The 20,614-nt window shown below is 47.5% G+C and overlaps 11 protein-coding genes across 11 annotated transcripts; 5 read left to right on the top strand and 6 right to left on the bottom strand.

The window, feature by feature from the left end:
* Positions 1-182: 182 nt before the first annotated feature.
* N7479_006907 (putative trimethyllysine dioxygenase TmlH) lies at positions 183-1,355 on the bottom strand (the record flags this gene model as incomplete). The annotated part of the gene is made up of 6 exons (XM_057254601.1): positions 183-298; positions 355-426; positions 480-962; positions 1,019-1,118; positions 1,170-1,269; positions 1,327-1,355. 6 exons carry the CDS (start codon positions 1,353-1,355, stop codon positions 183-185), a joined length of 900 nt encoding a protein of 299 aa, XP_057108463.1.
* A 269-nt stretch (positions 1,356-1,624) lies between these two features.
* On the bottom strand, positions 1,625-2,209 carry N7479_006906 (uncharacterized protein; the record flags this gene model as incomplete). The annotated part of the gene is made up of 4 exons (XM_057254600.1): positions 1,625-1,646; positions 1,817-1,971; positions 2,050-2,092; positions 2,154-2,209. The coding sequence occupies 4 exons, from the start codon at positions 2,207-2,209 to the stop codon at positions 1,625-1,627; spliced, it is 276 nt and encodes a 91-aa protein (XP_057108462.1).
* A 257-nt stretch (positions 2,210-2,466) lies between these two features.
* Positions 2,467-3,668, bottom strand: N7479_006905 (putative peroxisomal dehydratase; the record flags this gene model as incomplete). The annotated part of the gene is made up of 5 exons (XM_057254599.1): positions 2,467-2,809; positions 2,916-3,009; positions 3,064-3,384; positions 3,439-3,487; positions 3,549-3,668. 5 exons carry the CDS (start codon positions 3,666-3,668, stop codon positions 2,467-2,469), a joined length of 927 nt encoding a protein of 308 aa, XP_057108461.1.
* Positions 3,669-4,253: 585 nt separating this feature from the next.
* On the bottom strand, positions 4,254-5,675 carry rmtA (protein-arginine omega-N methyltransferase HMT1; the record flags this gene model as incomplete). Its single annotated transcript, XM_057254598.1, has 7 exons — positions 4,254-4,260; positions 4,318-4,789; positions 4,846-5,177; positions 5,244-5,353; positions 5,419-5,438; positions 5,514-5,527; positions 5,584-5,675. The coding sequence occupies 7 exons, from the start codon at positions 5,673-5,675 to the stop codon at positions 4,254-4,256; spliced, it is 1,047 nt and encodes a 348-aa protein (XP_057108460.1).
* A 672-nt stretch (positions 5,676-6,347) lies between these two features.
* N7479_006903 (PGAP3/PER1 family protein) lies at positions 6,348-7,522 on the top strand (the record flags this gene model as incomplete). Its single annotated transcript, XM_057254597.1, has 4 exons — positions 6,348-6,473; positions 6,524-6,566; positions 6,627-7,401; positions 7,468-7,522. The coding sequence occupies 4 exons, from the start codon at positions 6,348-6,350 to the stop codon at positions 7,520-7,522; spliced, it is 999 nt and encodes a 332-aa protein (XP_057108459.1).
* A 414-nt stretch (positions 7,523-7,936) lies between these two features.
* On the top strand, positions 7,937-9,917 carry agm1 (phosphoacetylglucosamine mutase PCM1; the record flags this gene model as incomplete). The annotated part of the gene is made up of 6 exons (XM_057254596.1): positions 7,937-8,029; positions 8,094-8,107; positions 8,215-8,359; positions 8,433-8,447; positions 8,510-9,001; positions 9,057-9,917. 6 exons carry the CDS (start codon positions 7,937-7,939, stop codon positions 9,915-9,917), a joined length of 1,620 nt encoding a protein of 539 aa, XP_057108458.1.
* Positions 9,918-10,209: 292 nt separating this feature from the next.
* Positions 10,210-11,749, bottom strand: rrp3 (RNA-dependent ATPase RRP3; the record flags this gene model as incomplete). Its single annotated transcript, XM_057254595.1, has 2 exons — positions 10,210-11,297; positions 11,353-11,749. 2 exons carry the CDS (start codon positions 11,747-11,749, stop codon positions 10,210-10,212), a joined length of 1,485 nt encoding a protein of 494 aa, XP_057108457.1.
* A 198-nt stretch (positions 11,750-11,947) lies between these two features.
* N7479_006900 (Brix domain-containing protein) lies at positions 11,948-13,341 on the top strand (the record flags this gene model as incomplete). Its single annotated transcript, XM_057254594.1, has 2 exons — positions 11,948-12,148; positions 12,199-13,341. The coding sequence occupies 2 exons, from the start codon at positions 11,948-11,950 to the stop codon at positions 13,339-13,341; spliced, it is 1,344 nt and encodes a 447-aa protein (XP_057108456.1).
* Positions 13,342-14,197: 856 nt separating this feature from the next.
* Positions 14,198-15,011, bottom strand: N7479_006899 (riboflavin synthase; the record flags this gene model as incomplete). Its single annotated transcript, XM_057254593.1, has 3 exons — positions 14,198-14,745; positions 14,804-14,926; positions 14,981-15,011. The coding sequence occupies 3 exons, from the start codon at positions 15,009-15,011 to the stop codon at positions 14,198-14,200; spliced, it is 702 nt and encodes a 233-aa protein (XP_057108455.1).
* A 197-nt stretch (positions 15,012-15,208) lies between these two features.
* On the top strand, positions 15,209-16,859 carry N7479_006898 (CaiB/BaiF CoA transferase family protein; the record flags this gene model as incomplete). The annotated part of the gene is made up of 6 exons (XM_057254592.1): positions 15,209-15,382; positions 15,442-15,473; positions 15,548-15,671; positions 15,731-16,235; positions 16,291-16,584; positions 16,648-16,859. The coding sequence occupies 6 exons, from the start codon at positions 15,209-15,211 to the stop codon at positions 16,857-16,859; spliced, it is 1,341 nt and encodes a 446-aa protein (XP_057108454.1).
* A 1,121-nt stretch (positions 16,860-17,980) lies between these two features.
* On the top strand, positions 17,981-19,513 carry N7479_006897 (uncharacterized protein; the record flags this gene model as incomplete). The annotated part of the gene is made up of 1 exon (XM_057254591.1): positions 17,981-19,513. The coding sequence occupies one exon, from the start codon at positions 17,981-17,983 to the stop codon at positions 19,511-19,513; it is 1,533 nt and encodes a 510-aa protein (XP_057108453.1).
* Between the last annotated feature and the right edge of the window lie 1,101 nt (positions 19,514-20,614).

Here is a 20,614-nt window from a genome sequence, read left to right as displayed (position 1 = left end):
AAGGTTGCTAGGAGAAAGAGCTGTCGGTGGCCGAGCTCCAACAACGTCAGCCATATAGCGTCACGTGATGCTATCTACGTTTATAATCAAGTGCGATTCGATTCTATCTACTTGAAATCGTTTTTATTTTGTACAATGTGAGCATCTTCGGTCAATTTATCTTGTATCAGGCACCACAGATTCTATATATACCAATAAGGATTATTGGCTTTCATTTGGATGTTGCCAAGATTGTCCAGTACTGTTTTCCGGCCGAACTTGAGCAGACGAAGTCGAGAAAGGTAGTCATCGTTGTTGACTGCTACTTTGTTAGTGGAAAAAAACATAAAAGGAGGATTATAAGGTAATAGATACCGTAACCACCGCACATTCGCCTCTTTCCAGTGAACTGAGAGCGGCCATGTAACATTCTCCAGTTATCGAATACTAAGACAAACGTGTAAGCCGAAGTGGATTTCAAAATGGAACGGAAGGCTCACTGAGTGCCGATCCTGGATTCAGCTTCGTCCACAATTCTCTGCTCTGCAAGATCTCGTTATAGTGGCGCGCAGCCCTGTACCACATAGCCTGCTCCGATGCCGACCAATTGACCTTTGGTGCACGATCATAGTTGTTCCAGCGGATCTGGTACATTATATTCATATCCGGATGGATCGAAAAGACTGGTGCCATGGCGGATGGTTGGATGCAGATGTCTTCGTTCCCGCTTGCGTGCCAAGGATGCCTCTGATTCACTAATTGGGCATAATGCTCGGGTTTCTCGTCGCGTAGTTGAGCTGCAGCTGCGAATCCATCAATCAAGAGGTTTTCTCCACCAGATCCCTCGGTATGAGATAGCAGATGGAAGAGCTGAAGTCTTGCAGGATCTGTGAAATAAGTGTTGTCCGTATGAGCACCCAGGAATTCGTTAGTATATGCCGTGTCTTTGAAAGTCAAATCGGCCGTGAAGTCCCAAAAACCACCTGAATCTATGTTAGCTGAATGAGGCATTAGTGGATGGTGGATCTGCATTACATACCATAATGGGTGTTCCTGATGAATGCAATCCGTTCAATGAGCAATTGAGTCGCCTCTGCGCTGATAGGAACGTCGTCTACAAAACAGAATCCACGATACCACTTCATAAATATTAGCAAGTTTGATCAAGAACTCAAGACAGAGGGGCTTACAATATGCTCCAACCAAATACGAAGAGCTCTATCGTCTGACATAACATCCTCATATTTCACTCTGGGACTCTGATTCTGATCCACGATTTGCTTAGAAAACCTGTTATAGCGTTAACATCATTATCCGACTGGGACCCTTTCGCTTTGAGTAACTGACCTTGGAGGTCGCTTTTGGTCATGTGTCATCGATTGATCTGCTTTAATTGTAGGTTCTGCTTGCGAGTGTGCTGAAAGCCAAGGATACGAATAAAGCCCCTCATGATTATCAGACCCTGGGGCGGTGTCAGCGTTGGTAGACGAAAGTCATAGTGAAGCATGCCGTCTCTCACACTTGATCTTGACTATATCGTCATTGTGCTCAATTGACTCTACTTTAACTTCCTGCGAAATCTGTAGGGATATCATCAGAGAAAGTGTAGTCACAAAGAATTGTGAGATTTCCTACCGAGAAAGTGTCACTTATCCTCTGCATCGTATCTGGATGAATACATTTGGGACACTGGCAATTTTCTCTGGTAGGCACCAAGTTGTCAATGAGAGCCAAACCCTCTAGTATGATGTCTTGGTCACTTACCTGAGGAAAAAACGACCGCTGTAAAATGCAAGTCAGTGGCTATTCATCTTCTCTGGAATTACAACTAACTTACAAACTCAACGTGATTTCTTGATTCTTTCTGTCTTTACCTGGAAATTTGACTATGTCGGACATGGAATCGGAAGAAGCAATCTGACGACCATCGGGAGTGATCTTGGTGTTCAGCAACCTCGACCAACTAGGTGTGACATGTCGGTGGCTAGTCGTCTATGAACAGCAGAACAAAGAGACCGAGTTAGTCTTTTGATAATTAACTGGAGTGTATATCATGCACTGAATTCATACCAAACTGCCAGCGGGGAAATAGCGGGGTCTCAGGCTCTTGTATCTAATTCGAGGGGACTTTAGTGTTGGATGTTCAATAATTAACAGATGAAAGGGGATCTTACCCGGCGCGACTCCACAGCTCACTCGATCTGAGTGCTGAACGCCAGCTGGAAAGCATGGTCAGTATGCAGTAACAGGGGTTCCAAGGTTAGGGACGAGGAATTAGTATAAACAATGCAGGGACAAATCCGGGGTACCAATTTGTAAGAGCTTCAAGTTCGGGAGCGGGACAACCGAGGTTACAGTCACGTGCAAGTATATAACGGAACTATGGCATAAATAGTTTCGTAGAAAATGAAACAATGCTATTTAAATACGCATTTCGAAATTCAAACTATACGCAATCAAACAGATCTTTGGTGCAAATAGTCGTAATCACAGCTTGCCCTTCACGCCTGCCACCTTTAATAGACAACGCCCATTGCTCAACACAGCCAGACCCTTGTCGTTCTTAGTAACGAATCGGATCTCCTCGTAGCCATCCTGAACGTTGCCCATTCTCCAAATCTCAGTAGTAAGCTTATCGCCAGGCCGGACGGGTGAGGCAAAACGAGCCTGGAACTCCTTCATATTGGCAGGGTTGCTACCACCCAATTCGCGCAGAATCCCATGCGCAGTAGAATTCCAGCTGAAAAGACCGTGGATAATAACACCACCAAAGCCCATCTTCTGGCCTGGCTCTGGTGTAGCGTGTAGAGGGTTGTAGTCACCGTTGAGACTGATCAAGGAGTTAGCATAAGACGTTTCAAGTATACACTTTGGTTCAAGGACATAGAACTGAACTATAGACATAGAACTGAACTATATATGCACTGGATACTTACCGGTACAGCTGAGCTGTCTCAGAGTTAGTCTGAACAACATGGATAGCATCAGGGGCCTTGCCCTCGGGCGGAGGATAGTTGACGGTGCTGGGTCCTGCTCAAATACGTCAGTTTATACTCCACGCTAGATAACAAGTTATAAACTTACCCTTCGGGCCGCCCCAGCCACCCTGTCCGACCAGGAAACCGCTACTCACGACTTTGGTGTACACCTCGCCGCTCTCCTTGTCCACAATAGACTGCTCAGTCTCCATCACAGTACCAGGCTTGCCTTTATCATAGACACCAATGACCTTATTGCGCAGCTCAAACTTGCGCCCTGCACTAGTGGTAGGGAGTGGCTTCAATATTGTGATCTTACGCTGGCCATCGAGGCCATGACGATGATCCAAGTCAGGGACGCCTGGAATGTGAATTGCCTTCTGGCGGGCATAGAAATCAGTCACCTCTTGATCAGTGAGCTTGAATGCTGATAGTTCTGGAATTAGTGCAACTGCCCGCAAGTCCCCGAGGACTAACTTACGGAGGATGAGAGAATAAGTTGGGAACACCGAAAAGTTCGGGTGGAGTTCCTGGATAATAGTTAGATTATAGTACTCAGATTCGTAAATATGTATGTAGCTTGTGGCTTACATAGAGGAAGTGCAGCTCGTCAGCCTTGACACCAATGCTGTTGGCGAACAATAGCACATCCCGCTTCTGCCAAGAGACCTCTTGGGCAGGGAATTCGTGACCAGCACCAGGGGTCGACATTTGGATGGTAGTATGAAGGGAGTAATGAATACAAGATCAGATAAAAAGAAGAGTTAGAAGTAGGGGAAATCAAGAAAACAAAGGAGTAACCTGCAGGTTAAAGTAGCTCCAGTAATTGCGGGGACTACCAAGCAGCCGAGGATCTGATAATAATCCTTGAATTCGTTGCCGTGATTTAACCGACGAGGGCATCTCCTTGGCATAATTCCCCCTTGCAGATCATACTTTGCACATCCTTTTCTTTTACAGCATATGTTGTGTAAGTCTTCAGTCTACGTGGGGAAAACTGTCCAGAAGAAGAGCGTTGGAGTTTGCTAGACTAAGCATCGACTCGGGTATCTACCTGGAAATTCGAGGAGCTTCAGAATGATATCCCTCCGTTCGCGCCACAAAATGCCTTTTTTCCTGCCTCCCAAGAACTAAACGCCGAAATAAACAAAGGCGAAACCAGATGTCCAATTCGCCTTGGGCAATTTCATACATGCCCATGCCAGGATGCATTGCGTGACGAAAATATTTCACTTAGATCGTGCAAACGTGCAGTTATACATCCCAATGACATCAAATTAGAAAAGTGGAACAAAATTAACACCTAGTATGCATTAGTTTAATGACCTCAAAAACGAATCAAAGCAAAATGCCAACTTACATGCGGTAGAAGCAGCCACCCTCAGCAGCGCGGGTAGCATCGGGGGTCTCGAACTTGTAGGTGATGCCGATATCCAAGTCACGCTTGTTCTTATCGTTAGGACGGTTCTCGATCCAGCCGGTAACACTCTCGTCCTCCTCAACGGTGAGGACATCACGGAGGTAGAACACGGTCTGCTTCCAGTGGGTGTACTTGGCGTGAGGTCCAGTGGAGAAGTGGATGGGCTTGTGGCAGGCACTGAACTCGATATCGAACCAGGCGATCAAGGCGTGGATGAAGTCGGGGCGCTTGGCGGTGAGGGCATAAGGCACCTTGAAGGCAAGGTCGGCCGTGGTGACGGTGTTCAGATCAAAGGTAATGATCGGGCAAGGATCGGTCACAAGAGCCTTCATCTCAACGGTATCGACGAGGGGCTCGTTAAGAGCAATCTCCTTCATGGGGCTGTAGTCGAATCCGTAGACATTATCCCAGACTGAATTTGGTCAGTACAGCGAACAAATAAAATTACAAGGTAAAATTGTTGCTTACATCCAATCTTATCATCCTTGTAATCGCCATCCTCAATACCAGCAACGTACATGGTGGCCTTATCGGGGAAGATCAGACCACCGGGGTTGAGGTAGGTGTCACGGGCGTAGAGAACGGTATCCAGCATGGACTCGTACAGAAGGAAGTAGCCCATCCACTCGGAGATAATGATATCAACCTTGGGGAAAGGAAGGTTAACTTCCTCCATTTTACCCTGGAGAAGAGTGATCTTATCGGACAATCCGTTGACGTGGACAATCTGACGGGCCTTCTCGATGATGGAGGACATATCGACACCAATGACGTGCTTTGCGCCAGCACGAGCGGCAAACCTGTTGAAAAAAAAAAACCAATTAACAAGAGATCTAAGGTAACGGTATTATTCTCTGGATACATACATGCTCAGAATACCAGTTCCACAGCCGACATCAAGGACGACCTTGTCCTTGAAGATGTGGCGGTTCTGGTAGATGGAGTCGCGGTAAGAGCGTGTGCGCACATCGTCTTTCTAGAAGATAGGAAATGAATGTCAGAGACCGTAAATCGCCAATTAGCCAGTAAATTTGTACTTACGAGCATCTCCTCGTGGATACCTGCGGGCCAAAAAAAAAAGATCGTTAGTCAAAACCACACTGAAAATTTGCTATCACTGATCAAGAATAATTTACCATGGTGATCGTAGCTATAAATTTATTAGCATCATAATCCGAAAGACCCAATCGATGAAGAATAACGTACCTAGTGAAGTAGCGGACTTCAGAGTGCTCCATGCCAACCATGCGATCAGCACTGCTGGTAATCCCCTGGGGGGTATCGGATTCGGTGTCCATCTTGACTGTGCGGAAAAGAAGAACGGGTCGAAAAGGAAGAATAGAGAAAAGTAAAAAAAATAATAGGAAGGATGTTAAAGATAAAAGTCCAACTGAGATCCTTAACTTTTTTTTTTTTCTTCTGGATTATTTGCCCGCCCGCCAAGCTTAACTCCAATCCCCGCCCGCGCTAGCCGTATTCAAGAATCACGTGTGTAAGCACGTGAGGATACTTGCCCTCATTTCCATAGGGCTATATGCGTGGCATAGTTGTACAACTGAGAAGTTCTGGGTATAACAATAATACGTACCTGCATGCTCTTTGGAGGGTATTTGTGTAAGAGATTATTATCCAAGAATAGCAAGCACCAATCGATGATATTTGATATTTAGAGTAGGTCAATTGTGACATTGACCATGTCTTTCCTTCGGAGTGAATGGTCAAGATCTCCAAGCAACTATAACAAAAATGATAAACAAGGTCAATTTCACTTCGAATCGTTGAAGTTGTACAAAGGATATCAATGGCGCTGTGGGGTAAAGAGCTGGCTTGATTGCCAAGACCACCGAGGGATAAGAGGGATAAGGGAGGCTCTTCAAGGTCGCCGGGAGCTCCGCCCTACCTGTCATCCATTCTTCCCCAAGCTTACGCGTTGAACGCCTAAGACCTCGGGAGTAAACTTTTGGACCACAATGCATTTGGGCGTAGGAAGAGTGAATCTCTGCACTCTTTTCACTTTCGTTTTTCTAGCCTCGCTCATCGGCAGGTCCAACGCGTCATTAGGAGACCACCTCCCCGACTTCAAAGAATGTGTCCAGGTACGACTCCGCAAACAACAAACCCTTGGGAAAACAACTAACAACCATAGGTCTGTAAAACGGAAAATTGTCAGAACGGCAATTCAGTGCTGCGTATGCTAAATCATTATTCTAACCGTTCTCCGTGTGTCCTCTCTTCTGACTTTTTTTTAGCTCTGCACCACCGCCTGCTACTATGGACATGCCCTGCTGAATGTGACTACACTTGTCAACATGTCATTACCGACCGTCGAGTTTCGCGTGATCCTCCAATGATCAGCCCGATTGTACAATTCCACGGGAAATGGCCGTTTCGTAGGCTCCTAGGGATGCAAGAGCCCTTCTCAGTGCTCTTCTCCTTCTTCAACTTCGCCGCCCACTGGCACGGCTTGTCCCGTATCCAAGAGTCGATCCCTAGTTGGCACTCGCTCCGCCCATACTACATGATGTTCGGATACATTGGACTTGCAAGCTGGAGTTTTAGCATGATATTCCACATGCGCGATTTTCCCATAACCGAGAAGCTAGACTACTGGGCGGCTGGCGCCAACGTGCTGTACGGCCTCTATCTTGCTGTTGTTCGAATCTTCCGCCTAGACCTCGAAAATACCCCATACCGGCCAACCCTACGTCGGCTTTGGACTGCTATTTGCGTTCTGCTATACACGTTGCACGTGTCTTATCTTACCTTCTGGTCCTGGGACTACACCTACAACATGGTGGCGAACGTGGTGGTTGGTATTATCCAGAACCTCATGTGGACCGGGTTCAGTATCTTCCGGTACCAAAAACTTCTAAAGTCTTGGACCGCCTGGCCTGGTATGATTGTGGCGTGGATAATCCTGGCTATGAGTTTGGAGTTACTTGACTTCCCTCCTTGGAATGGGTTGATTGACGCGCACAGCCTCTGGCATCTGGGTACAGTGGTCCCCGCTGTCTGGTGGTATTCGTAAGTCCTCGCCTTTCGTGCGATTTGATGTATTCCTATGACTAATGCATCGGTTGCTCCCGACAGGTTCCTGATCAGGGACACACAAGACGATATTGCGGCGCATAGGCTGAAGGCGTGAAGAGGATCAAGATTTGGCAGGATTTGGCAAGATTTATATCTATAAATACCCAGGATAGCATAGATATGTTACTATGCTATGCTTGACTGTAGCTTAAACATGGAGGTAGTAGTAATGAAGATTGGGGGTCTCCCCACCAGAGTTGTTTACCGTTGTAGTTAATTTCCACGGCGGCTAATGCTGGTAAATATATTATTGCCACGTTCTCCTATTGCGCCGTAGTCTATGTTCCCCGCCATTAGCTCACCGCTAAGGCCGTCGCAATAAGTCGTGTCTCACCCCAAACCCCTCAGCCGCTTTTTTTTTGTTTCAAGTACTCCTCTCCTCCTCGACCTTGACTTTACCTGAAGCTTCAAAGCACCTCTCCTCTTGAAACTCACTTCGGTACTTTATAACTAATCACACGTTTGCGCCATGGCTTCTCCGGCTGTCAAGAAAGCGATCACCGAGGCGGCGTCGCAGTACACAAAGCCCGAAGGCAAGGTATTCGAGTATGGCACAGCAGGGGTATGTCGCATTGCTGAATGAACACCCTACTCTAGAGAGCTAACTTCCATTCTCTCCGTTATAGTTTCGCATGAAAGCGTAAGTTTCTTCAATTATGGCTGATCCACCCCGCATCCGCATCCTCTAGAACCCCGCGATCGTCCTTTTGTTGACGCCAACTTGTTCTGACAAATCTGGCTGCGCAGCGACCTCCTCAACACAGTTGTTTTCGCAGTAGGCTTACTTGCAAGCCTGCGGTCGAAGAAACTTAGCGGACAATGGATTGGTGTTATGGTCACTGCTAGCCACAACCCCGCGGAGGACAATGGTGTCAAGTTGGTTGACCCCATGGTGAGTTCAAGCCATTGATCCCTGCTATAGTACCAGTCTATTAGGACAATTCTAACCTTTATATTTCCTTTAGGGCGAGATGCTCGAAGTAAGATTGCCCTGCGTTGACACGACCGGACTTTGAAATAACATGCTCACTGTCATACCTAGGCTGAATGGGAGGCATACGCGACAAAACTGGCAAATGCCCCATTAGATAAGATCGCCGATGTTTACGACGAACTTATCAAGGAAATTGACGTGAAGATGACCAACCCCGCCCGTGTGGTCTTCGCCCGTGACACTCGTGCTTCTGGCTCCCGTCTAGTAGGCGTTCTTAATGCTGCGCTTACTGCAACGGAGGTCGAATTTGTGGACTTGAAGTACATGACTACCCCACAGCTTCATTACGTCGTTCGCTGCAAGAACACTCTTGGAACACAATACGAGTATGGCGAGCCGACTGAGCAAGGGTACTATGAGAAGCTTGCAAACTCCTTCAAGAAGGTTATGCGGGGAGTCAAGGTTCAGGGTTCCTTGACCGTGGATTGCGCCAACGGTGTCGGTGGACCTAAATTGAGGGAACTGATGAAGTACCTCACTGGAATCGATATTAAGGTTGTCAACGATGATGTGATCAACCCTGACGCCCTGAACTTTGATGTATGTTTCCACCCAACCGACACACAAATTTCAATCAGTCTAACCGATCATGTAGTGCGGTGCCGACTATGTTAAAACCAAGCAGCGTGCTCCTCCTTCTTCCAAGGCTGCTATGCTTGATCGATGCGCTTCCCTTGACGGTGATGCTGATCGTCTTGTTTACTACTTCCAGGACGAGAGCAACGTGTTCCGTCTTCTGGACGGTGACCGCATTGCCACTCTTGCGGCTTCTTTCATTGGCGATCTTGCCCGCAATGCTGGAATTGCTTCAAAGCTGAAGATTGGTGTTGTCCAGACCGCCTATGCTAACGGTGCAAGCACAGATTACATTGAGAAAGTCCTTAAGCTCCCCATTATCTGCACCAACACTGGCGTGAAGCACCTCCACCATGCTGCACTGCGGTTCGATGTCGGTGTCTACTTTGAGGCCAACGGACATGGTACCGTTACCTTCTCTGAGAATGCCCTAAAGGTTATCAAGAACACCGAGCCTCAATCGCCGGCGCAGCAGCACGCCTTGGAGAGTCTCCAGGCCCTAACTGACCTGATCAACCAGGCTGTCGGTGATGCCCTGTCTGACGCACTTCTTGTGGAGGCCATCCTCGCCCACAAGGGCTGGTCACCGAAGGAGTGGCTTGGAACCTACACCGACCTTCCTTCGCGCCTCGTGCGTGTCGTGGTCAATGATCGTTCCATTTTCAAGGCATACGATGCCGAGCGTAAGCTCGAGTCTCCTCCCGGCCTGCAGGGTACTATCGAGTCTCTTCAGTCTCGATACAATAAGGGCCGCAGCTTCGCCCGTGCCAGTGGTACTGAAGATGCCGTTCGCGTGTACGCTGAGGCTGCCAGCCGCTCAGAGGCAGACGACCTCGCTACTCGGGTCGCCAACGCTGTTAGCGAGGCAGGCAGTGCTTAGTAGATTCCCTGGTCCAGGTTGGATCCTCGGGCTTGACAAATGCTGGTAGGGATCACTATTTTACTAGGCTCTATTGCAATTGTTACACTGGCCTTAATGGCCCTTAGGCAGCAGATACCACTTCAAGTCTATGGGCCCCGGAAATATGGTCCAGGAAAATATTCGATATCATTTTGACGCAGTAATGAAATCTATGGGTTCTTTTCATATTACACACTTAAAACGCCCCGAATTCGTAAGATAGACCATCTATTCATGTACAAAAAAATTGCAAATGAACCAGAACAAGATTTTAGCCCTCTTCCTGGTCCATAGCATCACGACTTCGCTTGCCCTTGAACGAGAACTTTCCTTTGCCTTTGGCTCCCTTCTTCTCGTCGTAGTGCTTCATCGCCTGGATCGCATCACGCTGCGAAGCACTCACTTGCTCGGCAAAGACCATAGCCTCGTCTTTTGGAGCAGGGTACTCTTCCAACTCTTTGCCCATGGCAGCCTCTATACGCTGCCAGATCTCCACATCATACTGCGTGACAAAGGAGATGGCAGTTCCTGACTTTCCGGCACGTGCTGTACGACCTACTCGGTGAATATAGGTCTTACTGTCGGTTGGCAAGTCAAAGTTCAAAACACAGTCCACAGAGGGAATATCCAAACCACGAGCAGCAACATCGGTGGCAACCAGGATCTCGCGACTCTTTGATCGGAATTTGCCTAGTGCTCCCAGACGTGCAGATTGAGACATTTGCCCATGGAGGGGGATTGCGCCAAAGCCCAGACCGCGCAGCAGGAAGGCAACACGCTGTGTCTCGTGAACGGTGCGCATGAAGATAATGACGGACTGGCCGATGAATTCGTGGAGGAGGTAGACAAGGTAGATGTCCTTGTGTTTATAAGGACGAAGAATATAAGTTTGCTGGAGGGTTTCCACGGTAGCGTACTTGCTGCTAGAGATCGATACACGGGCCGGATTTGAGAGTGAGGCCCGCTGGAGAGACTCAACCTTTGAGCTCAGAGTGGCGGAGAATAGGAAGGTTCTGCGTTCGCGCGGCAGGACCTTCAAAATCTTATCAAGAATAGGGCCGAAATCCATATCAAGGAGTCTGTCTGCTTCGTCCATGACGAGGAATTTCAAGTTTCGGAGGGAGAAGCCCTTTGTATTCTCGAGATGGTCGAGAAGTCTGCCGGGCGTGGCAACGATAATGTGAGGTTTCTTTCCCAGAGCGATTGACTGAGGAACCATGTCCATGCCGCCGACCAGCGTGGTGGATCTGACGTTGATTGTTGCGCCAAGGGACTCGCATGCGAGTGAAATTTGGTATGCTAGTTCACGGGTTGGGGCCATGACGAGGCCAAAGAACGGCTGGGGCTTTTCCATGAGTGCTAGAAGACTCGTTAGTATCATATAAGAAGGTATATCTTGTCAATGTGTACAAACCTTGAAGAATTGGCAAAACGAAGGAGGCAGTTTTTCCGGATCCTGTTTCAGCCAATCCAATAATATCACGACCCTGAAGTGCAAGCGGGATTGATTCTGCTTGGATTGGTGTAGGGGCCTTGTATCCCATTTTGTCACAGGCCTCGCAGAGTGAGTCAATTAGACCCAGTTCTTTGAATGTTTTGGGGGCACTTGAAGCGCTAGGCTCAGTCTCAGAGGAAGCATGTTCAACATTGGGGTCCTCAGCGGTGGGTTGGGGGCTTGAAGCGCTCTTGTTATCTTCAACATCGGAGTCCTTAGCGGTGGTTTGAGGGCCCGAAGAGCCTGCATTCGATGAACCGTCGCTATCTTCAACAGGTGCCGCATGTGCGACCTTGCGCTTCTTGGTGATCGGCATGTTTAATTTGTGTTTAATAAAAAAGATTGTTGTCGATGTTCTATCTCAAAAGAAATAATTTAATGTGGGGCCGCAATATTGTTGATCCGGCGCTGTTTCTGAAGTTAATTTTTGGAGAAAAAAAAAACCTCGAGCTGTCCGATTTAGTATTCATTGCTTTTCCCTTCCAATTTTATTTTTCTCATCTCTAACATCAAGATGGCCAAGCAACGTGTCAAGAAGCGCACTCACCAGAAGCCGCAAAATGCTTCAGTTGTGAAGGGTAGCGCTGCCTCGATGTCCAAGACCCCAAAGTCTATGGTCATTCGAGTAGGCGCTTCTCAAGTCGGTAGCAGTGTAACCCAGCTAGTTAAGGATGTCCGTCGTATGATGGAGCCCGATACCGCTGTGCGATTGAAGGTATGATCCACAGCCACTATTCTGCTCGCTCCCTCTAATAAACAATATAGGAACGCAAATCCAACAGACTGCGAGATTATACCGTTATGACCGGTCCTCTCGGTGTCACTCATCTTATGTTGTTTTCCAAGTCCGCAACTGGTAACACAAATATGCGACTCGCTGTTACTCCCCGTGGACCTACCCTTCACTTCAAAGTCGAAAACTATTCGCTGTGCAAGGATGTTGAGAGATCCATGAAGCGCCCACAAAGTGGTGGACAGGACCACAAGACACCGCCCCTGTTGGTCATGAACAACTTCACCACACCAGGCGCAACCGAGGATTCGAAAGTGCCGAAGCGGCTCGAGACTCTCACAACTACCATCTTCCAATCCCTCTTCCCTCCCATCAACCCCCAAAGTCAACCTCTATCTTCCATCCGCCGTGTTATGCTTCTCAACCGAGAGCCTGCCGAAAAAGATAATGACTCATATATCTTGACTCTCCGTCACTATGCCATTGCCACGAAGAAGACCGGTATATCGAAACGAATCCGTCGCCTGGACCCCAAAGAGATCCGGAACCGAGACAAGAAGAAGACCGCCGTTCCCAACCTTGGAAAGTTAGAAGATGCCGCCGATTACCTTCTCGACCCCTCTGCCGCAGGCTACACATCAGCAAGTGAGACCGAGCTAGATACCGATGCCGAAGTAGAAGTTGCCGAGAGCACGACCCGCCGAGTCCTGAACAAGCGGGAAATGCAACGCCAAAAGGCTGCAGATAAGGGCCAGGATAAGCCAGCCCATACCCCCGGTGTTGAGAAGCGGGCTGTGAAGCTTGTAGAGCTTGGTCCTCGCTTGCGCCTTCGCTTGATGAAGGTTGAGGATGGAGTTTGCGATGGCAAAATCATGTGGCACGACTTCATTAAGAAATCCGAGAAGGAGATGCGGAAATTGGATCAGAGCTGGGACGTTCGGAGGAAGGAGAAGGAGCAGAGAAAGAAGCTGCAGAAGGCGAACATTGAGCGGAAGAAGCAGGAGAAAGCCAAGGCTAAGGCTAGTGGCAAAGAAGTGGCCGAGGATGATGACGATGAGGATATGGATGATGAAGATTGGCTCAGCGATGATGACTTTGACAAGGACGCTGAGGGTGAGGGTGAAGCGGCAGATGACGACTCTGACGCTGATTCGGACGAGTCTATGGAGGAGTAAGTGGCTATCTGAAGTCTTCACAAGACACCTTCTCGAACACTTCTACTTGGTCACTTGATGAACGAGCCGGCGCTTGAACAAATGACAATTCAACTCGTACCGACTTCTTCATCACACTGGTGGACTGTATTAAAATGACCCCGTCTTCACCTCTTATATCCATGTCATATGGACCAAAATTTCTGTCACTGTCACATACCCGATAGGCATCTAGGCGTTTTTCAGGTTTTATCTTCCTATAGTTGCAGTCTTGCAAATCAAATTCATCTTTCATCCTTAAATTGAACATAGTCTCTGGAGGTGGCATTGCAGATGTTACCTTGAAGATGTTACCTCGAAGACATTACATGTACTGATGTCCTGTAGGGATAATTGACCGTATGTATAATTATATATATATGATGTTGTCGTAGGAACGGTATCATTTAGAGTCGTTTTGACTATTAAGTCTACTATATCTGTTTGATCTTCACATGTAGCTTTATCTGAATTGACTTTGATCTAGGAGCTACGCTTAGATAATTGAGACAACCCTTTTGACTGCTTTGCGAGGGCGAGAAGGAGGAGATATCGAGTCTCAACCTTCAATAAAAACACAGACCCTCAACAGAAGGATATTTAATAACTTGAAGACTTACTTGCACCCATTTGCTCGCTCTGGCCTTTCTCTGCTTGGAACCAATCGCAATTCTAAACGTATCTCTTTTATTTGCTATAATCAAAGGGGAAATTATCTTTCGAAATGTACCGATTAGTTCATTAGGACATAGAATGCCGATATGATACATTTTACCTTGCATTTACCGAATATTGCAATGGCTTTGAGTGGCAAATATTCGTTATTCATAACTCTGATCTATTTCTTGAGCCTTTCATCGACGATCCTGTTCACCATCTTCTCCAAGATAGCGAAATCTCCACCGGAGGTACCAGCAAAGTACCCCTGCACACTCTTCTCAACATACTTGCCTACAATATCGATCTCAACATTGACAAGGTCACCAGGCTTTTTCGCCGCAGTGACCACCTTCTCCTGCGTGTAGGCAATAAGCATAACCTCCCAGTATCCGTTCTGCCCATCGACGACCTTGGTGACAGTCAAGCTAGCACCATCGAGGGTCACATAGCCCTTTTCCACGACATAGCGCAGAATGTCTCTATCGCGTGGCTGCAGACGGAACACCAACGAGTTTCCATCCGGCGTGATAGACAGAATCTCCGCAACGGTATCGACATGACCCTGCACAAAATGTCCTCCCATCCGGGTATCGGCCGAGACGGCGCGCTCGAGGTTCACGGGGGAATTCGCCTGCAAGGAACCCAGGTTGGTGCGTCGCAACGTCTCCGGCGCACAGCCAACCTTGAACCAGGTCTTATCGAAGGCAGTGACCGTAAGACATGTTCCTTAAGCCTGATTTTAGACAATATCCCACGTATTATAAACAATTCAAGAGCAAGATACCATTCACTGCGATACTATCGCCCAGGTGCGCGTCAGTAAGGATCTCCTCACAATCGGAGATGGTGAGCGACGTTCCCCCGCCCCCGCTCGATGAGGTATCGATGGGCTCTAAGGCCGTGACAGCTAGTAAAACCACATTAGTCATCGAATCACTTTAAGAAAGAAAGATATACACACTCCCAATCGTTTCAACAAGACCTGTGAACATAGCTGTGGTTGATGATCTACAAGGAAAATGCCCCCGCGGTGTGGCTTCGGCAACAGCCCCTCCGAGCGGTGTCGGCGTCGGCGTTTTGGCGGAGATTCGCCGGTTTCCCCAGATCTCATTTAATGGGAGATTCTTGCTGATTGGGCTTTTGTTCAAGCTTCATTTTTTTTTGTTTCGCTACGCTCGTACATATAATAATGACGGTTGCGCTCAGGTTCCAGGTTGTTGCTCGTCGATCGGGCTTGTCCTGGGGTAGCAATGCTTCGCGGCGCACGGTACCAGGACGGAGCTACTCCAGTACAGTTTCAGCTGATGGATCGCTGCCTTTGGCTGGTATCCGGGTGCTTGATATGACACGCGTTTTGGCTGGTGTGAGTACATCGCTCGAGGTACTACTGTGTGTCTGCAATCTAAATTGACTTTGCTCTAGCCTTATTGTACTCAAATTCTGGGTGACCTAGGGTATGTGCTAAGCTTCCGAGCTATAAAACAGCTCCAATGGGTAATTTTTATAATATTAACAAGACGAAATATAGAGCGGACGTTATCAAGGTCGAACATCCTGTGCGCGGTGACGATACTCGTGCTTGGGGTCCGCCATATGCGAAGTACGAAGATGCTTCTAGAAAGGGTCCTGGCGAGAGCGCCTACTACCTAGCTGTACGAGACTTTTCTTGAAGTTATGAAACAAGTTATCATAATACTCATGATGGATCCAGGTCAACCGAAATAAAAAATCCCTCGGACTATCCTTCCAACACAAGTCAGGCGTCGAGATTCTACACAAGCTTGCGAAGGAATGCGACGTCTTGGTCGAGAACTATCTCCCCGGGGCTCTCAAAAAATACGGCATGGACTATGAAACATTGCGGGAAATCAACCCGAAGTTGATCTATGCCAGTATTACTGGATATGGCCAGACAGGCCCATATAGCAACCGTGCAGGCTACGACGTCATGGTGGAAGCCGAGATGGGGCTGATGCACATCACCGGCGCTCGGGATGGTGCACCAGTGAAGGTTGGTGTTGCCGTTACCGATCTAACCACCGGACTATACACATCAAATGCCATCATGGCGGCTTTGATTGCTCGGGGTCGGACTGGTAGAGGTCAGCATATCGATGCCTGTTTAAGTGATTGCCAGGTCGCTACGTTATCCAATCTGGCTAGCTCTGCACTTATCAGTGGGCAAAAAGACTCCGGCCGTTGGGGCACAGCACACCGTAAGTAACAGTCTCTTATGTCGGGCATAGTATCAAACGAACTGACACCTCCCAGCATCTATTGTACCCTATCGGAGCTACAAGACCAGCGACGGAGATATTCTCTTCGGCGGTGGCAATGATAGACTTTTTGGCGTGTTGTGTGATCGACTAGGCTTCTCTGAGTGGAAGACGGACGCTCGCTTCGTCACTAACAGTGACCGAGTGCAGCATCGGGCGGAGATTGACGGTATGATTGAAAGCACCACTATGCAGAAGACCACGCAAGAGTGGTTGGATATATTTGAGGGAAGCGGTATGCCCTACGCGGCCGTCAATGACATTCAGGGAACACTGAATCACAAGCATGGTAAGTCTACCTATTTTCTTTTTATATAATAAAAAGAGAAATTCGTACTGACCCTACCAACAGTTCTCGCACGAGGGATGGTGACAGAAGTTGACCACCCTGCATGTGGTCCCATCAAGATGGTTAACACGCCTATCAAGTACTCCGAAGCGACACCAGGTATTCGCACGCCTCCCCCAACTTTGGGCCAGCATACCGATGAGATCTTGGGCAGTGTTCTCGATTATGAGGAGGCGGATATTGCTCGCTTGAAGGAAGAGGGAGTCGTATCCTGAACCTTGAACTATTTATGAGAAACATGAACGACATATCTAGAGATCTGTATACAAGCAAATTAAAAACTTACAGCCATTTAAAATGGCTCCTCGGGTTTTCTAGCATCTTTTGGCCCCTTTGGAGCATCTTCTTTCCGTCCCATAAGCTCTTGGACCTAGGCATATCATCAAGCATAATACCTGGGAAATCCGTATTTTGTAGGAAGCATAATTTTTGCTGGACATCCCACAAATAATATATAAAGGACACCAAAGAAGAAATCGTACAATTATAATTGTAGTACTTGTTTGCTGTGTCTTAAGGATCAGGCCTTCCTTTGGCTGTAGTACTATTTAGAGATAACGATTCCTACTCTATACAGAATTAACCGCCCTTATTTTCTCTGTTTATCAGTCATCTTGTCTGATCTCTATTGTCATTTTAAGCCCATTGTATATATATGTATGTATTCAGATCCAAGATATTCTTCCAATGGATTCCTGTATATACCAATTAGAATAATTCCAACCTTGAAAATTCTGAGTAACATCTCGTGAAATATTTATGTTAAACTAAGTTGGGTAGTACTCTATAGCTAGCTATTCAACTAGAGTATCGTAGTCTCCATAAAACATGGTTAGTTCTGACTTACATGTATGTATAGTGCCGAAGCAGTACTATCTAAGGGGTGATCTAATGAAGTACAAGATAACTGTGCACCAGATCCACACAGAAATAAACGAAACATTCAGAATTTACCAAATTATAAAGACCCTCAAATTAGTACAATACTGTAGTCAACAACTAAAGAAAGCCATGTAAGGTTGCATTGGGATATCACGTGACTGGTATACAAAGGTCTTTCATGGGACGACTTCACTCCAACCCTCCTTCTAGTTGAAGAATTGAGAAGAGCCAACCATGTTGGACTACCCGCCCAGCAAAAAGCCTAGTGTCTATTGTGATATGCATCAGGCTGAAAGACTCGCACTGCCCTAGAAGAAGAAGACAAATGGTGCCTTTTTTCCTCGCTGTCATCTGTTGCTTTGTTCTCTTCTTTCACACAAAAATTCGACTAGTTTTCCCAAAGAACCTTGCCCAGTCCTCTTTTTGAAAACAAATATCCACAAGAAAATTCACCATGAGGGTCTCAGCGACATTCATGGATCTCCCCGCCCCTGATATCAACCCGGGTTTCCCCCAGAACGTCCATGAGGGCAATATATTTGACTACGAGGGTCTCTCCGAGGAGATTCAACCACTATCACCCCACTTGGAGCTTGTGGCTGACAATATACCCTGGGAAAACTGGGGATCACCGGCACCGCCTCAGGAAGAGGCAATTTGGACAACAGCTGAGGCTGTGGAAACGGGTCAGCAAAATGCCAGTACTGCCCTGGCTTCAAATCGAACTCGATCTAGCCGTCGTATTACTCAGCCAGCTTCTCTAAGAGCTAAGCCTGTGATAACAAAAGGGCCACCTGTCAAAGCGGCAGCAAAAAAGCGGAAGCGTCTGAACCGTCAGGTGAATATAGTTTGCACTGGCTGCTACCGAGGACACAGCCCCTCCAACAATTTAATTGTTCTATGTGATTCATGTGATGCTCCTTGGCATCAGAAATGTCACAACCCGAATATTGGTAATGAGGTTATTGAGATCCAGGAGATGAGTTGGTTTTGCATCAAGTGTAAACCCGAACAAGGTCAGACAGCCCAGACCAAATCTCGAAAGAAGGCTGTAAAAAATGTGAAAAAGGTCGGACGCCCGAAGAAGCAGGCTGTGTCCGAAGCTCAAATTGGTGGAAATTATTATTCAGAAGAAGAACGACGGGCTTATCTGTCATCTCTTTCGCATGATGCGATAGTCCAGCTTGTAATGAAAGTCTCAAACGAGTGGCCGTCGGTTCCAATATTTCCCCCCAACATGCAAACCGTGAAAGAATTCACTCTATCCCCCTCTGCAACGCCACACAATTATCGAGCTTCCAAACCTACACCAAAGAAAGACGCCAATTTTACATTAATTGATTGGGAAACTTTGGAGACCCCGTCTGAAAACGCCAAGGCGATGGATCCAAACCAGCGGATCGGCACGGCGCCTGATACCACAGCTCCTGACGCTACTGCCCTGGATGCTGATAAAGTCTTTGCTACAATGGCCTCCGACCTTGCTTCCGACCCTGCTCCCCCAGTGGCTCTTGGTGGCATCACTACGGACCAAAATGTCGCCGGAACTCCTCACGCTCGTGTTCCCACCACTGCTCTCCAGCCCTCTACCACCACAGCTTCGCAGACTCCTTCTAGGGCCACGCGCAGATTTACATCTCAAGCTGCGCCTGCAACTACACATGCTCGCAAGACATCTTTCGTTTCTTCGAACTCTGACCTGCTCACCGACGACGAGTCATCATACTCCGAATCCCGACTACAATCTCCCACTCCATCTGCGTCTCAGGCTTCACAAGTCGGATCCGAACATGAATCGGATTATGACTCTGAAGATTACCGTGCTTACCCCGAAGCTGGTCAGGGCTTCCAGGTGCCATCGACCCCAAGCGATCTCGACATTATGGCCGAGGATAAGGATTGCCCTACCTTCAGTCATTCTATCCGAGGTTCGCCTAAGGGGGCTCAGGTTAAGAAGCCTTATTCACCACTGGGTCAGCGCAATTAGTGGTGATTGATCCGTGATATTGTTCTTTTTTTAGATCAACGAGGAATGCACCGCCCGGGGGGCGGGGGGGAGCAAGTTTAGTGAATTTATGCTGGTCTTTTCCCTTAAACAATAGGGAGAAAGAGGGATACTTGGTATGATCAAATGGGTTTCGTGGATCGGATTTTCTTTTTCATGCTTTATGTCTTTTCTCATATCTTCAGCTACAACGATTTTGTCCTTATGATATGGATTTCACAGCTTCTGTGTTGTTTTCTTCCTTCATATTTTCACATCTAGATGGGGTAGATACTTGACGATAGCTCAGTCGGCTATTGTTTCTCTGCATGTTTTCTATTCTAATCTTTTCTTCTTTCTTTTTGGCTTGCCTTGATTAACTGGCTAGGGGGCAGCAGTATAGGTGTTCTTGTTCTTTCAGCTACTAGCAAAATTAGAAAGACAGTACAATTCCGAAAGAACTAATTGCGAAAAGAGGCACAGAATACATAGTTTACGACTCGCACCGCTGCAATCAGGTGCCTTCCCGTTTGGACTCGTCACCCACCTATGCAGTTTCCCAAACGCCTTGAGCCACTAGGTTCCTTCCTTTTTGGGTAACTCGTCACCCACCCCTATCGCCCTCAGCCACTGGGCAAATATAAATACCTGGCCCCTCCCATTTCTCTCTCTCCTTCTTTCTTCATCCTTCAACCACTCCGGGTCCACTCTGTGGTTCCTGTTGGGTATCATTTGATTTTTTTGACCGGTTGATCAGCTCCAATACATATTCAAGATATGTCTATATAGTCCGATGAAAGGTTGTCCTGAGGACTCTGGCGGGCATCCTATGGAAGCTCAGGCTAAACTGCGAGTGCACCAGGCATGTCTATGCAGGCTCCCAACTGGCTGCCTTTGCGATGACCTCTGCGGATTATCCTGTACGTCTGGGCACTGTAGGTGTTCGCCGGGGGCGCTGAATCAACCTTAGAAGGGGCTCTGCTCTCATCTCCTTCGACCCAATTTTTGGAACCTGTATTACAGAGATAGCTCTCTGTTGTCTGGTGAAGAATTTTCTGAGGACACTTCATTTATTTCAAGGTTCCTTTTCATTCATGTCATGGG

This window comes from Penicillium vulpinum (assembly GCF_028829585.1).
Source record: "Penicillium vulpinum strain IBT 29486 chromosome Unknown utg000003l_segment0_segment0, whole genome shotgun sequence".
Classification (NCBI taxonomy): domain Eukaryota; kingdom Fungi; phylum Ascomycota; class Eurotiomycetes; order Eurotiales; family Aspergillaceae; genus Penicillium; species Penicillium vulpinum.
Note: the sequence above shows the minus strand (reverse complement) of the source record. Positions and strands in the feature narration are given on the sequence as shown.